This window comes from Mercurialis annua, linkage group LG7 (assembly GCF_937616625.2).
Source record: "Mercurialis annua linkage group LG7, ddMerAnnu1.2, whole genome shotgun sequence".
Classification (NCBI taxonomy): domain Eukaryota; kingdom Viridiplantae; phylum Streptophyta; class Magnoliopsida; order Malpighiales; family Euphorbiaceae; genus Mercurialis; species Mercurialis annua.
The window spans coordinates 4062455-4078596 of NC_065576.1; the positions used below are offsets into that span (position 1 = coordinate 4062455).

General features: G+C 32.7%; 2 protein-coding genes across 4 annotated transcripts; both read left to right on the top strand.

The window, feature by feature from the left end:
* The first annotated feature begins 4673 nt into the window (after positions 1 to 4673).
* LOC126655224 (SUMO-conjugating enzyme SCE1) lies at positions 4674 to 8257 on the top strand. Its single transcript, XM_050349292.2, has 5 exons — positions 4674 to 4887; positions 5018 to 5101; positions 7110 to 7262; positions 7377 to 7490; positions 7914 to 8257. The coding sequence occupies exons 1-5, from the start codon at positions 4819 to 4821 to the stop codon at positions 7974 to 7976; spliced, it is 483 nt and encodes a 160-aa protein (XP_050205249.1). The 5' UTR covers positions 4674 to 4818; the 3' UTR covers positions 7977 to 8257.
* A 1408-nt stretch (positions 8258 to 9665) lies between these two features.
* LOC126657637 (U1 small nuclear ribonucleoprotein A) lies at positions 9666 to 13794 on the top strand. Of its 3 annotated transcripts, none has more exons than XM_050352348.2 (11): positions 9666 to 10051; positions 10130 to 10192; positions 10705 to 10789; positions 10904 to 10975; positions 11208 to 11283; positions 11518 to 11569; positions 12341 to 12432; positions 12518 to 12587; positions 12794 to 12879; positions 12964 to 13002; positions 13174 to 13405. In XM_050352348.2, exons 1-11 carry the CDS (start codon positions 9734 to 9736, stop codon positions 13214 to 13216), a joined length of 996 nt encoding a protein of 331 aa, XP_050208305.1. In that variant the 5' UTR covers positions 9666 to 9733; the 3' UTR covers positions 13217 to 13405. The 3 variants fall into 3 exon arrangements, with proteins under 3 accessions (XP_050208305.1, XP_050208307.1, XP_050208306.1); XM_050352350.2 differs by lacking the exon at positions 13174 to 13405 and adding an exon at positions 13420 to 13794 and having other exon boundaries at positions 9667 to 10051; XM_050352349.2 differs by having other exon boundaries at positions 9667 to 10051; positions 11211 to 11283.
* Positions 13795 to 16142: the final 2348 nt, after the last annotated feature.

The following is a 16142-nucleotide window of genomic DNA, read 5'->3' on the forward strand; positions in this document are numbered from 1 at the left end:
TAATACCCTGTAAATTCAGGTGTTGTTTAGTGCAACGTGTCCTGTAGAGAGGGACCAGAGTTGCAAAAATATATAAAAAAAATTGGATATTAAAGAAAAAGATGATAGTGAGTAGGACATATATGTTTAAGGATTTGAATAAGAAAATTTGGATATCGGCATTGGGTAAAGTGGGAAATTATGATATTAAAAGAAATGAACGAGAAAATAGGAAAAGTAAAATTTATGTCTCGGATTGAAATTTAAGTATTTTAGCCGAGAATAAATTAGAAGGATCTGTCGGAATATAAATTAATAAGATGTCAGAGTAGTATTATTTATTGGATATAAATAATACGTAAGTATATCGAGCTAAAACGGTTAAGTGATCGATGGACTAAAACGTACCAAAGAAAAGATATAAAGGTTAGTTGTTTAAAAGCTAAAGATGAAGGATCAAGTAAGCAAATTGGCCTAAGTATACATATATATATATATATATATATATATATATATATATATATATATATATATATATATATATATATATATATATATTATAAGCATATGAATGAAGTTCATATTCTCAGAGAATAAGACAAAACAGATTGACTAAGGTTTAGAGCGATCACTACGGGTTTTTCATTTCTTGACGGAATCGAGTGATTCTCACGCCGTTGGATTAAGAATTCAATCCTCTATCAAATACAAGCATCAAATCAAGGTAAGTTTGATGTTTTGATTTCTGAAATTGAGAGTTATGGGCTGTTTTGATGTTACGTTGTTACGGTCAAATCGAACACGTCGGAAACATGTTATTTTTGTCGTTTGTGATGGATTTTGAGATGGGGTTAGTGTTAAAATAATGTGGAACCATGACATAATGGATTTAAGGGTTTTCCGGAGGTCGGAATCACGTCGGAACGGACTTTTAGTCCGTTTTGAGGTCCCTCACGACGTCCTCACGACGTGAGGAATCATAATCACAAAGTGAGGAAAGCTTGACACGACGTGCCAAGCCTATTTCGTCACGGGAATTCCATCCCGAGAGCCGTACGATGTATTTTAACTTGATTTTGACACTCGGACTCCGAAATCACAAAATTTGGACATAAAACACGATGTTCATAGTTAAAGTTTTGGAATGAAGGTAATAAGTAATTGATAATCGATAAGATGAATACGACAACTACATCGGCTAAGTATAAGGGTATTTATTAAGAATTTATCGAGGTTAAGAATCAAAGAACAAGATGGTATTGGTTTAAGTTGCGATTAGGGTTTTAATATTCGGATGACATGTATAAATTAAACGTGTGTGTGTTTGGAATAGGTAACAGACGTATCAACGAGCTACTAGACCGACGAGCTGGAATAGCTAAGGGATCGAACGATGTGTAGAACTTGCGTGATTTGGATAGCGATCACAGTGAGTTACATTTACTTTCATGTATTATTCGTAAAAGCTATTTGATATATTATAAATAGTATTATCGCATACATCGCGTACTATATGATTTGATTAGTATAGTATATCGTTGATTGATTGTTTTAAGTATAAGAATCTGATGTGCGATCCGAGAAAATAACTATCTATTGGGTGTCAATAGGCTGTGTGATCACCAGTTTCGGGTAAGTCTTAGCAAATAGAATTATACTAACTTTTTTGTGTGAGATACAAGGGTCGGCTCGGTGGAACTATCCCGCGGCCTGTATCTATCAAGTCACCTTGGTCGAACTATCCCGGGACTCATATCGATCGTTGGATTTGAGTGATGGTACGAGTCACCTTATTTGAACTATCCCGAGACTGTACCAGATGGTATTGGTTGACTTGGTTGAACTATCCCGTAACCTACCATCAGGATTAAGAAATTGTTATTGCTTGTGAATACTAGGAAATACCTAGTTAGGATTGTTATAATATTAGATTTTCGATCGGATCAAATGCTTGACTTATATTATATATATTGTATAAATAATTGTTCAAATGCGATGTTATTATAATACCGTTAGTGATATGTAATCTCACTCAGCATAGTCTGACCCCGTTGATGTTTACCCCTTTCAGGTGATTAGAGTCAGATCAGACAGATATCCTCTTTTGTGCCGGAAGTCCCTTGGCTTGTACCAAGTATGGCGTTCCTTAGAGCTGCAGTAATATATGGTGACCATTTGTGGCCTAGTGTAGCAGAATTTTAAATATCTAGTGTATGTTTATACCTGCTAACATGCGTATGTCGGTGGCTAGGCTACGCTTTATAGTATGATCGTTTTGATGTTGTTTATGTTAACAGTTTTTGTATAGATCGATAGATGAGCTAGTACAGATGAGTTGCGGAAGTTGAACAACCACTATTAAAATATCGTTTATTGTATTGACAATGTGTTATACGTGGTATAATATTGTGTTTGCAAACGTGTATTTCTTATTACGTGTTTGTATGATTGTTGTGTACATGTTCCGCGAAAAAATTAGAGTGGTTCTAGGCTTGCTACGGGTTTCGGAGCTATCACTCACATTCCCTAGCGCCAGTCTTGGCTCGAGATTTCGGGTCGTGACAAGATCTCTAAAATTTTATCTAAAAAAATAAAAATGTTTTTTGAACTAAAAAATGAGCAGGACATGTGAAACATATTATATGAGATATTAAATGACACGAACATTCCACGTAAGCATGAAGTAATAACATCGAGCGTTTCATTAACGATATTAGACAAAGGGGCTTGAATGTGCTGATTTTGAAACGTTAAGGGTTTAATTGAGATCGAAAATTCATAAAGAGCCTATTTGCTCCCGCCGTAAACCATAAGCACATATTTTTGCTCCCGTCTAAAAGCATAAGCGCATATTTGCCCCCTTTTAGCCATGTGGAATATGACACTCCGCCGCCGTATTACAAAAATTAAATATTACGATTACAAAGATAATCTCTCAGGGCTGCAGTACATAAGTATAATTTAAAGAGAATCAAGTTGCTAAAATTGCTATTCCCCTAAGTATGGATATGCAAGTTACCCTGATTTTTTTTTATGAATGAAGCACAAGAAGTGGCAAAAAAGCACTATTCTTCAGCTTTAAAAAGAAAGACAAGTACATGTCCATTCAAAGATCGAACAAGTGACCACCAGATCCTCCACCACGCTCAGCTCCACTGAAGCAAAGTGAAATTTTGTTCTATTTTAACAAATATAATATATATTCGGTTACCGACCCAACCGAACCAAAATATCTCCTTTATTTTGGTTCGGTTTGGTTCGGTTTTTAAATGTCAAAAAAACCGATTGGTTTTGAGATTTTGCGATGCACAGCCCTAAAAATATGTTTAGTCATCTTAGAACTATGAACTAAAATAATATTCACAACTCTTCTATAGTAATCTTGTTTATTTTATAAGTGATGAATAAATTTATTGAATGAGAAATAATAAACCAACCTATTAGTATAATTAATAAACATTTTTAAGTATATTTTTCACGGATTAATCAGAAATTTAATTCAATCTAGATGTGCTTAATTTGTGTTTATAATATAATGTATCTAGATCAATGGGAGTTTCGGTTCGAAACCATCAGTTTACGATTTAAAAAATATTAAAACTAGTCCGGAACAGACATCTGTCCGGTTCTGGATCAGTTTAAACTCGATACAAAATTTGGCTGGACCTATTATAGGCTGGTTTACGGTTCAAGTCGGTTCATATCCACCTCAAAAACAGTTAATCGGAAGATATAGCCCAACTTGAAATTATAGATAAGTATAGAGTAATAGTGGACCAATTGAGGCTGATTATCACTTCAAAACCTCCAAAAGTCCAAATTGAAATATAACATACTATACCTTTGAGAAAAAAAAATATAACATACTACTACTATAAAATAATAATTCTTCACGTGACTAGTTATGTAGTTGGCGTGGTTTTCACGCCAATTAAAAATAATAATAAAAAAAGAATCATTTGACTTTATTTTTTTAATAAACATTTAAAATATGGAGCATAAAACTTTAAATTGAAATATAAATTTCAACATATATATATTTATTTTATTTAGATTATTTACGAGCCTTATTTGTAATTTAATCTGTGGATTTTCATGATAGGATATTTGCTCTAAAGAGTCATTGATCCATGCAATTTTTCTGTATTTATTTCCCAAGAAAAAAATAATAATGACAAAAATATAATTCTACAGACCATATAAAGACGTATTTAAATTTAATATTTACTACTAATTCTGTTAAAAAGTTAAACCGGTTAGTTGATTTTTTATTATTTAAAAATGATATTTTTTAACATAATCATTTTTATTTATTTAATACTTTTTAGAATGGAAAATACTCTTTAATCAATTTATTTTAATCTAATTATTGTACCATCTTATGTGACATATTTTTAATTGCTTAATTTCTATCTAAAAATATATTATTTTAATTTTTTTTAAATTGATAACCTGACATGTCAAACGATACAACAAGTTGGATTAAATTGAAAAGTGGGGTTAAGTAGTATTATCTTTTTAGAATAATGATTTTTCAAACTTTAATTCCAAACGCACCCTTAATCCAACTGCACAACCCGATAAGCTGATAAACTCCGGATCGTTGGATCGTGAAGTCCAGGGGTAGTTTCGGAAATAAGAGAATCGTTTATCTAAAAAACATTGTAGTCGACGACTAAGAAAAAATTAATCGGAAAAAGAAATTTAACTCTGCTCTCTCTCTCTGTATATATATATATATATAAATTATAATCGTAATTTTTCATTTGTTGATTCTGTAGAGAAATTCAAAGAGAGACGACACTGTATAACTACTGAGTACTCGCATATAGAGAAGCAATGTCGGGAGGAATAGCTAGAGGTCGTCTTGCTGAGGAGCGGAAGGCTTGGCGGAAAAACCATCCTCATGTCCGTACAGTTTTATTGATTCGTGTTTTTTGTTTGTTTTTGGGATGGAAGTTGTTTTTGTTTAGGGTGATTTTGGTTTTGATGTGTTTTTCTAACATTTGTGTGTTTTTTTATAATTTTTGGGAATTAGGGTTTTGTGGCGAAGCCTGAAACGCTGCCGGATGGGACGGTGAATTTGATGGCGTGGCATTGTACTATACCTGGGAAAGCTAGTGTAAGTAATTTTTTTATCTATTATTTTGTACCAAGGATTTTTCATATTTTATTTTTATCCTTATTAATCTTTGATACGCTTGGTACTTGGTGATTAAGCTTGTATACGTTTCATCGTGTTAATATATGATTACCTGTAATAGATGTTCTCTGCAAACGTTAGGAACGTCTCGTCTGAGACTTTGTCCTTAGGCTAGTAATTTAGAGGGGTAAACCGGTAAAGTTTCATTTTTTTAGTTGAATTCCTTGAATGCTGCAATAGGAGTTTCAAAAATTGTATTTATATTTGTTGCGATAATTTCGTTACTAGGTTGGTTCATTTGTTTGTATTGAACAGTTTGATAGTTATAGCTTATACTAAAGAATTAGTAATGTTGGATTGGATCATGTAGCTGTTTTTATGCCTTGTGGTTTTCTCGCCCCTTATTTGAAGGGGTGCATTAAGGTCCTAACTTTTTGCTTGAATTGTTGGCTTTGTATTAGTGTTCCTTGAGTGGCTGACTTTGACTTTGAGTTGCTTGAATGAATTTCCCCCCCAGAATTTTGGACAAGAGATTGCTATGAACATATCTAAAAGCTCTCTTCACTGATTAGAGATGCCAAAAGTCAATCATTGTGACACTACAAGTCTTTATTATTAAATGTTTCTGGGTTATTGAAGTCCTGGTTGTTGAGGCTTGTTTTGGTTGGATCATGGATTATTCTATTAAGTGACGAGAACTTTATTATGGTATAAATTTGTAGTCCAACAGCACAAGAGCATGTGAGATGCACTAGTTTTTATAGCTCTTGCCATCATGCATTGGTCTGCACTCAATCTTCTCCGGTTGGTTGCTTAAGATGATAAATCCTTCTAGAAGTTTTTTAACCTTTAAGATGTCTGTATCAACTATCAAGCTTTTTGATAACTCACTGACAGTCACAGTATTTGCTGGAGATGTCTTGTGCAGTTGATGTTCTTTGATCTCGTGCATGTTCTTCTTTTTCTTATTAGATTAATGGCATGCTTTTCCCCTTTTCTTGAGATTGATGCTTTTGCAAATCAAAAACCAGTGAATTTCTTCTTCGTTAGGTTCCCCTCTCACTCTTCTCCTCTCTTTACCCGCTTATAACTTGCAAATGGGTCTATTTGAGACTGACAATTATAGATAGGGATAGTTCACAGGGAGATCTGTATCAAGTATCAACTGGTAACTTGAGGCAGTTATGGATGTGGGAAAGATTAAACTAAGGTTTTGTGTTTGCTTATCTTTTTTTTATGCTAGTAGCATACTAGCATGGGTAGTGGTTACAACTTGCAAGTTTCATTTTTTCGCGCATCATCCACTTATGTTAGTAATTGCTCTCTATTTCTTTTAGGAAATGGATCTCCTTAAAGCAGATATATGCTGAAAACTCAGTGGCTGCTTGCCTGCTTTCTGAGTCATCTTGATAAGTTTGTTGCCTCCCTTTATTAATTTACCTCTGTGTTGCATAGCTGAGCTTGTTCTGCTGTTTTTCGTATTCTTATACAATACAAATCAGCTATCTGCGTATGAAAGGCAAGGAGTTGTACCTGATGTTTTTAAATCACAACAATACTTATGTATAGGAGGTGCTGCTCTTCTCTAGGCTCTCTATTTATTGAATCAATGCTTTATTATGCTAGATAGAAGAGAGGATCAGGGAAGTTAAGAAATTTGCATAAGAGAATTTAATTTCCATGGCTATAAGTTTAGGATTTTAGCTGTAGTGCGACTTTGTGAAAAAGTTTTGAGGACTTACATTTTTGTACTTATGATGTGTCTCTCTCGTCGTCCCACTCATTTCCAGGTGCATTTTAAGTATAAGGCTTCAAGTCATGTTTAGTTTGTATGCTACGGTAGTCTGTTGATCTCATGCTATACTTCTCTAAAAAATAGTGGATATGAATTATAGATGAAATAAAATATTGGTTTTGTTTTGACATGCTGTCCTTTTCCTAAGGAAAAATATTGTATATGTTTACTATATTTTTAATGGCGCTGTAGACTGATTGGGAGGGTGGTTTCTTTCCGCTTACGCTGCACTTCAGTGAAGACTATCCCAGCAAGCCACCAAAATGTAAATTTCCTCAAGGTTTCTTTCATCCTAATGTCTACCCATCAGGAACTGTCTGCTTGTCAATCCTTAATGAGGATAGTGTAAGCATCCTAGCTTGCTTTTAACTTTTAAGTAATGTTTCTAGTTTCTTGGAATAAATGTGTTGTGGAATTGCATATTTACCTGGTTTGCTAAGCATGTTTTTATACATGTAGGGGTGGAGACCAGCCATCACTGTGAAGCAAATTTTAGTTGGTATACAGGATCTGCTGGACCAGCCAAATCCTGCTGATCCTGCTCAAACTGAAGGTTATCATCTATTTATTCAGGTATGCTGACCTCTAGGGTTATTTTATCATTTCATTTGGAATGCTATTGTATATGAAGTACATTTTGTAATTTTTAGATCTTTGTTTCAGTGATCATGATATCAATAGGTAAGCAGCGAAGGCTTTAATGTTGTAAATAAAAAATTTAGCTTTTCTTAAGTTGAAATGGTCGAAGATGTTTGATTATTTTCTATACGGTATATGGACAATGAAATAGTACATTAGTACAAATAATCTGAAAATTGCTTTTGCTATCTTAAATTTTTTGCTAAGCTGGTAGCCTTGTAGCAGGTTCCGTCGTGTGGAGAAAGCTAGTGTGTCTTTAAATTCTTAGAGAATTTTGTTATTTTTATTTGATGAATGCCCTTGAAATGTATTTATTTCTCGCCGATATCTAATGTGCGTGAACTTTACTTAATGCAGGATCTTACGGAGTACAAGAAAAGGGTACGCCAGCAAGCTAAGCAATACCCCCCTCTTGTGTAATGTGAAAACTACCTTTAGGAACTACTTGTTCTCTGGTAACTCTATATGTTGCCCTGCAATTGTGTAATGCTAAACTAGCTCTTGCTGGAAAATTGATGGCCTTTGTGTGTGACGACTTGGTTGAACCGTCGTTTAGCTCCAAAATTTGGGTTAAATTTTGTTGATATGCTACAGTATATCAGTCAGCCAGAGTTTTACTCATTGGTGTTTATATGAGTTGAAAAATTTAACATTGGAGTTTTAAGTTATTGAAAATTTGAAATGTCTTTCATGTGATTGCATATTTTAATGTAGTAAATTTTGATCGTGCAATCGCGCGACATGTTAGAAACTGTTTATGGTGATTGGATGATGGTTATGCAAGTGTACTAAACCTGGTTTGAGCAGGTTTGATGTGTAGAAACTGCTCGAGGATTGTACTTAACAAGTGCACGACTTATAGATAAGGATTTGTTTAAGTTAACTAGGCAGACACTTTCAGAAATGCGCTGCTAGCCTCTGCTAATAATATGCCTGCGTTTTGTGAATTCTTTTTATTGTCAATAAGCGATGTGTACTGTCGAATTTATGGCTACTAGTTCAATATTTTGTCCATCTTGTTGGAACGGAAAAGGCCGCATTGTCAAAAAGAACTGTCCATGAAGCATGTAGCCAACTTTATTTAACATAATCAGAAATACTAAATAAATAAAACAATTACATCCGAAGGTTGATTGAATAAAGTACACCAGTATAATTTCTCCTGAACAAGATTAATAAGCATCCAGCATTTGAAGTAATTTATACAATCCTTACACTATTATGCTATATAAATAAATACACCACATTGGGATTACTATTGTTTTTTTTTTTATTTGAAATGATCACTACTCTTGTTAAAATTTGAACAAGTAGTTTACATTTAGATTACCACTCTTGTTAAAATGGGGTCAATATTTATATTAGTTCCAATTTACTGTTGATTTTGACAATTCTTAATCAACTATTTGCCTTATTGTTGTCATTAATTTATAGAACATCTTTTATATTCATATTATCATCACATCACTTTTTTCTTGAAATTATTAATGTTAGATCATAAATGTACTATATTATAGTAACAATGATCAGCGTAAATGTATTACTAAGGTTAATTACTTTTTTCCATAAAAAAGTGTAATTACTTTTGACAATGCTACTATGAATTTTTTTTTTATTTTTTAAAATAATTTTATTAATGATCAAATTACTTATATTAATTTGTAAAAGAGAGCATGCTTAAAATCAAAAATCCAATTATATATAAATATGCTTTTTAAATTTATATCCTAAATAACACCTACACTTAATTCAATTGACGGTTTTTATTTTAGAAACGTGTTGGACATGTGGTGTTTCAGATACAAAACATCATTTTTAGTATGAAAAATCTAAAATAACATTTTTCGATATGTAATGTTTAAATATTTTATTTTTCTGTGTCCATGTCCGTACTACTTAGCTTATATGATATATCAATATTATTTTCTTTCCATAAAATTACTGCAGTTTAGTCCACTTGTTATGGCCGAGCTAATTTCAATAATTTCCATAATATAAAAAAATTACTATTAAATAAAGAATATTTTATATTATGTAAAACTGAAATATTGAAGAATTAAAAAAAATTATGAAATTATAAATTTTGGGGAAAAAATAACACAAACATTAGGACTTCTATTCTATTTACTTAATTTGCCATCTCAATTTTCAATCGTTTCTAGGGCTTGTTTCAATCGATGGACGAAAACATGGCGTCCGCTGCATATTACCCTCCACCACCTCACCAACCGCCACCGCCCGGTTACTACCCCACCGCATATTATCCTCCTCCTCATGTCGCCGCTCCACCTCCACCGGCACCATATATTCCACAACCACCACCTTTCGCCACGTACGCTCCGCCCTACGACCCCTACGCCAGTCATTATCCCGTCCGAACACTCTTCGTTGCCGGTCTACCAGAAGATGTAGTGCCTCGTGAAATTTACAATTTATTCCGTGAATTTCCTGGTTTTGAATCTTCTCATCTACGCAATCCGACTCAAACTTCTCAGGTACGCTAATTTTATCTCTTAATTTATGCCTTATAACCGTTGGATTATTGATTGATAAAATTATTTTGTGTTTTGCAGGCGTTTGCTTTTGCTACATTTAGAGATCAGCCGTCTGCTGTTGCGGCTATGCATGCCCTAAATGTAAGAACTGCTCATTTTGTTCATTTTCATCAGCTGCACATTGAATGTGATATATGTTAATGCTTAGAATGATTGAGACAAAATTATTAACAAAAAAATATTAGAGACTATCAATTTGGCATTTATAAAATATAAGGGCTATTGTCATAGAATATCCTCATCTTTCACGTTTTATTTAAGCGCAATCGAAACAAAACATGGCACCATATATCCTAACCTTTCATTTTTGTGGCATATATAGCCTAAGTGCATTATACGATGTCGTTTTGGTCATTCAAACGGCCAAAACGACTTTGTTTTTATGGAAAATATCGCATAAAATGGCAGCTGGGCTATAGGATAAAAAGTTTGAAAAGGTTTGACAATTTTTTGATTGTGCTTAAATCGAGAAAAACATTGAAGGTGGGGATATTTAGTTACAACGACCCTACATTTAACAAAGGAAATTATAATATTTTTAAAAAATTTATGGAAATTCAAAATAAAAAATGAAGTTATGTTTTTGCTTGCAGAACATGGTTTTTGATCTTGAGAAAGGCTCAACCCTCTATATAGATCTTGCAAAGTCTAATTCAAGATCTAAGCGTTCGAGATCGGGTTTGTAGTCTTTTTTTATTATTGTGATCTTTTTGTTAAGATTAATAGCTGGTAGTAATGTTTTTAACTTACTTGAGACTGCATTTTTGTACGCTTGATGGTTTTGATGAATAGATGATGAATGGCTTGGTTCGGATAAGAAACCTAAAGCTTCCCCTTGTATCCCAGATGGAACTCTTGATTCAGGTAAGGTTGCTTATATTATTTTAGGTTGCAAGGCTATTCCGCTTTGGCATTTTATTTTTTTCTCCTCTTTGTTTTTGAGGGTCATTTTATCGAGTTGTCTTTGTACACTCACTGTTTATTTAGTTGTGTGTTTATTGTTTCCAATGTTTTTCTTGGAATCGATTGCTTAGTCACGTGGAGAACACATTCTTCTTAAAGCTCACATTGCACGTTTTGCACGCTTGGGCACTAGCAGGTTTTGGCAGCGTTCACTTGCCTGGAATGGGTAATTCTGCTCACAACACGAATGAATATCCATCTGCACAAAGGTCATCTGCACTACTTAGCACAATCTTTATTTGGAAGTGGACTAATCTAGCTTGATTAGCACACTTGTTAACTTTAATTGATTACTTCTAGCTGAAAGGTCAAGGGATTTAGTAAATGCACTTACTGCATGTCCAGTTTCCTGAAGTGGGAGTATAGTATCCACCTTTTTGTAACTTTTTTCTCTTATCTATGTAAACTGTTTTAAGTACTGTTTTGTTTCTTAAATCATGCAGTCATGGAAGCTTTGATGGCAGGGCTAAAAGTGAGAAGGCAAACATAAATTTTGTAAGCTTACTTCTCATCTTACATTGTTATGTTGCTTTTGTTTCTGATGATTGTCTTGTATAATGTGGTAGGTGGCTTAGTTCTAATTTTTTTGAAAACATTTTGTGTATTACTATTAGTATCTCTCTTCCCTTATACTAATGCCAAACTGAATATCCAAGAAATAAATGTAAAAACTATAGTTTTTTAAGATAAGCAGCTGTTGTAGTTAATTATCCAGTGCACAAACTTTTAACATACTAATGTATCATTTCAGTTGTTGCAGTTAGTATCTCTCGTAATCTGAAATTATTTATCAATGTTTTGGGTCGTAGATCAAGGGTTGAGGTTCTTCAAAATGAAGGTGGAAGTAAATAACATTAGGATATTCAATCAGAATGAAGAAAAAAAAAAATTACAATTCCTGGAAATTTTTTCCTGATCTGTTATCATTTGATAATGCCTACTGCCAATATGACACCATATTTGATATGAAGAATAATTGCAGAAATGATACCTTATAATTTCATAATGTGTTAAAATTTATCCTGTCCAATTTTTTTGTCATGGTTATGAGATTCTTTATATTATGAATTGCCTGGCCAAGCCTTTTTAACTTGCACTTGTTATGAACTTCTGTAATTTCCATCTTGTCGATGTCTAGAACGGCCAATGATCTTAATATGAACATAATATATCTTTGTTTTATTAACTTAGAGAAATTGTATTCATGCTTATGTCTTATTATGGATATGAGTATGACTAATCCAACAATTAATGTTGTTCCGACAGAACAATGCATCAGCACCGCCATGTCCAACACTTTTTGTTGCTAATCTGGGTCCGAGTTGTACAGAGCAAGAGTTAACTCAAGTGTTTATGAGGTAAGCATTGTTTAGTCATGTTATAACATTTTGAGGATGCAAATTCAGTTAATCTAACTTCCCTTCTGCCATCTATCTCTGGCAGATATGCAGGTTTTTTGAAAGTGAAGATGCAAAGCACGTATGGGTTGCCAGTTGCATTTATTGATTTTCAGGTACTCCTATTTATTCCTTTTCTCTGAAATTGACAGGTTGTATTTTTTATTACTTCCCGTGTTACTTGAGCCTTTTCCAACTTACTATTGACCACCCCCTTGTCTGTTTTGGGTCCGAAATGTGAATGGAGAAATTTTCGCTTTCTGTTATTCCTGCAATTCTGATTTCTGGTTTTGTTTTGATTACTCTTATTATCTGTATACAGGATACCGCATGTTCAACTGATGCACGGAATCATCTGCAAGGCACAGTTCTATACTCTTCAACAGGTGGTGAGGGCATGCGGATAGAGTATCCTTTTTATATTTGTAAATACTTTTCTTTTTCTTACTTCGAGTTCTTTCCAGAAAATGGTTTTCTTAAATAGAAATCTAGATATGCAAAATCAAGGATGGGAATGAGGAGGAAGCCAAGGTAATATTACAGAAAACCAAATAGACTCTGGTTCATTTTTTGGATGCGCTTCATCTTGTTAGTGTACCAAAAATCTCAGTGTCATCAAACATTTTCATAAAATTTTAATTTATTCTATTAAATAAAAGACCAATTTCTCATAATAATCGGTAGCCTTAACATGCTTCACAGCGGAAAAGACATCATTCGCTTTCGTAGTATGATCATGACATAGAAAATCTCATCCACCATAGTAGACGTGGGCAAGATGGTGATGTTTGTCACTGCATTGACCTTGTTATTTGGAGAGTGAACTACAAAAATGTTTAGAAAAGAAAAGCATCCCGCATATACACTCTTTGGCGATGTTGTTTCAAAACCTTGTCTATTGTTTACCTACTTTTGGTTGGGATTTTTTATTGAATTATATTTTTTCAGGATCTAAAGCAATATACTTCTTCAAAATTGATTATATGATCATGATCACGGTCTTAAGTGGCAGAGTTTGCTTGTAGTTCCGGAAAAAAAGGAAAAGAAGAGTATGCTTATCGACAATTGCATGTTTCATATATACCGGCATGATGCTTCGTTACTTTTGTCTTACAATGTGCAATTAAGAAAAAAGTATTAAAGTCGGAAACATTGAGTTATTTCGTGTTCCTTTTCTAAGCTTATTCAGACATGAAAGACAATCATCTAGCATCTCGAATTACTACTCTTGAAGTAAATAGGTGACAAAATATTACCGTAAGTTCAGAAAGAAATCATTTGAATCTGAATGGAATTTTTTATACAAACCCAGTTTATTCTATATTTATGGATCTAACCTATCAGAATAGAGAAAGTATATAAAGTTTTCTAAAATTTGATTTTGAGTTTATGAATTTGGTTTACGTAATAATTTCATTGAAAATCATTGACAAACTTTTCATTAAAGGTCTTGTATTGGTCAAAAGTCTTCAAGATTTAATGCATTGCATAATGGTAGCATCTGTAATGCAATTGATTTTGGGATCTCTCTTTAGACAGACTTGGAAAGGAAAAATATCATTTTCTATTGTTTCTTTTTGCAATTCCTGAAACAATCTCTTGAATGGTCAACATAATGTAATGAGATTTAAAATTTGGCTTAACTAATTTTCAGATCTTTATATTTTTTTATTTTTTGTTAACTTGGTCTCCAATCTACTTTACTTCTTTAATTAGTCCTTATACTTCACTTTTTGTTTACTTGGTTGCTTTGCTATCAAATTTTGCAATGATTTAGTCCTTAAGTAGTAGTTTATCGATGAAGTAAACAAAAAATCAAACTTTTAAAAAATACTAAGTAAATTATAAATTTACAAAGACTTAGACGAAAATAAAAGTACAGGGATCAAGTAAATAAAAAGTTAAAAGTATAGGGATTAATTAAAGAAATAAAGTAGATCAAGTACTAAATAAATAAAAAGTAGGCCGAATGTTATAAAAAGACCAAACCTTTCACAAAAGTTTCACAAAAGTCCTGATCTTTTAATTTTGTCGATTTTGGCCAAAAACTGATTATTTGGTTTCACAAAAGTCCTTAACTTTCAATTTTGTCAATTTTGGCCAAAAATGGATTATTTGGTTTCACAAAAATCCTGAACTTTCAATATTTGGCATGCCACATAGGCGCCACATAGGCAAATTGAAATCAAATTGAAAATTGGCCACAACTGAAACCGAATAATTTATTTTTAGCCAAAATCGACAATATTAAAAGATCAGGACTTTTGTGAAATTTTTATGAAAGGTTTGGCCTTTTTACAACATTTGGCCTAAAAAGTATAAAGTATAAAGACATAAGGATGGGTAATGTCTTAGAATTTTAATATATATATATATATATATATATTTGATAATTGAAGAGGAAAAAAGCGTTTAAAGGAGAATTTGAACTTATGATCTAACATTTTGTTATCCCGTGTTTCTACCATTTGGTTGTTGGTCTGTTTGATGAGCTACCTACATACTATTACAATAGTCTAATCATTATGATCTCTTATTTTAATTCTAAATAATTGTAGGAGATGCAAGCCATGACATAAACCTATGTGTTAAGGATTAGGTGACCAATAATACTGGCAAGTTCTCTTAAGAGATTAAATAACTAAATACATTTTAGTTGATTGAAAAGGAGATCTTTCTCTACTAATCAACTGGTAATTTTATAATGATTTTTTTTAAATATAATAAAATTGAGTACATTTGAATTAAAATTATTATATGCACAAATATGTTTGCATCATCAAAATAGAAGTTAAGAATCTTCTCTTTGGTCAAAATATGTATAATAAAATCTTATTTTAAAAAGAATTATGCATGTTTCATTTTTATCCTAAAACAAAGGCTTGATAATTAGAACTCCATGGTTACTTTAGCCCAAAATATGCAACTGAAACTATCTTAAGAAAATGTTTTAGAAGTTCAGATAGTTTTAATTTTAATGAAGTCTCGACAAAGATGGGTGATCAAATGATTTTTTTTTAAATTATCTAATAACTTTATAAACTTTAATTAATATGAAATTCATTGGCGGAATCAAGAAGAGAGAAGGTAGGCGGCCGCCATCTATAATTGTCGGTCACCGATATTTTTCAGTTTTTTTTAATCCTTTAACATTATTTTTTCAATTAATCGTTTCATCATATTTTTTTGATATTAGCGTGAGATGTTCTGAACAGGACGACACCTTTAAAGCTTTCACACCCAGATTAATTCTCACTCGAGTCGGGTAGGTCACTTACGGGAGGTAAAACTCTAGCCTCAAGTTTTAAATGGCTGCATGAGTACGGTTCGAATCCGCTACTTCGCTTAAGGTTCGAACCCGCAACCTCACTTAAGGTAAGAGAACGCATTACCAACTCACTTGCATCTTGGAGTTCCTCATCATACTTTTCTTTTATAGTTTTTTTTTTCCGCTCGTCACTTTTCTTAATTTTGCCATTGGTGTTTTTATTATATTTACTATTAATGAAAAATTGAAGTTCAGCAAATATGTACCATAATACAAAAATTGAGCTAATTAGCAATATTCATTATTATGCAATGAGTTTCAAAGAAAAAAGTATCGTATAATGGAACAACCCTTTCTCACATTCAAGGCTAATGGAATAAATTTATCAAGCATAGCCAATTAC

Coding starts and splice junctions, on each gene's coding strand:
- LOC126655224 (XM_050349292.2), top strand. CDS start 4,819: ATGTCGGGAGGAATAGCTAGAGGTCGTCTTGCTGAGGAGCGGAAGGCT. Junction 5,102..7,109: donor CTATACCTGGGAAAGCTAGT/GTAAGTAATTTT, acceptor ATGGCGCTGTAG/ACTGATTGGGAGGGTGGTTT. Junction 7,263..7,376: donor CAATCCTTAATGAGGATAGT/GTAAGCATCCTA, acceptor TTATACATGTAG/GGGTGGAGACCAGCCATCAC.
- LOC126657637 (XM_050352348.2), top strand. CDS start 9,734: ATGGACGAAAACATGGCGTCCGCTGCATATTACCCTCCACCACCTCAC. Junction 10,976..11,207: donor AGATGGAACTCTTGATTCAG/GTAAGGTTGCTT, acceptor CTTGGGCACTAG/CAGGTTTTGGCAGCGTTCAC. Junction 13,003..13,173: donor GGAATGAGGAGGAAGCCAAG/GTAATATTACAG, acceptor CATGCTTCACAG/CGGAAAAGACATCATTCGCT.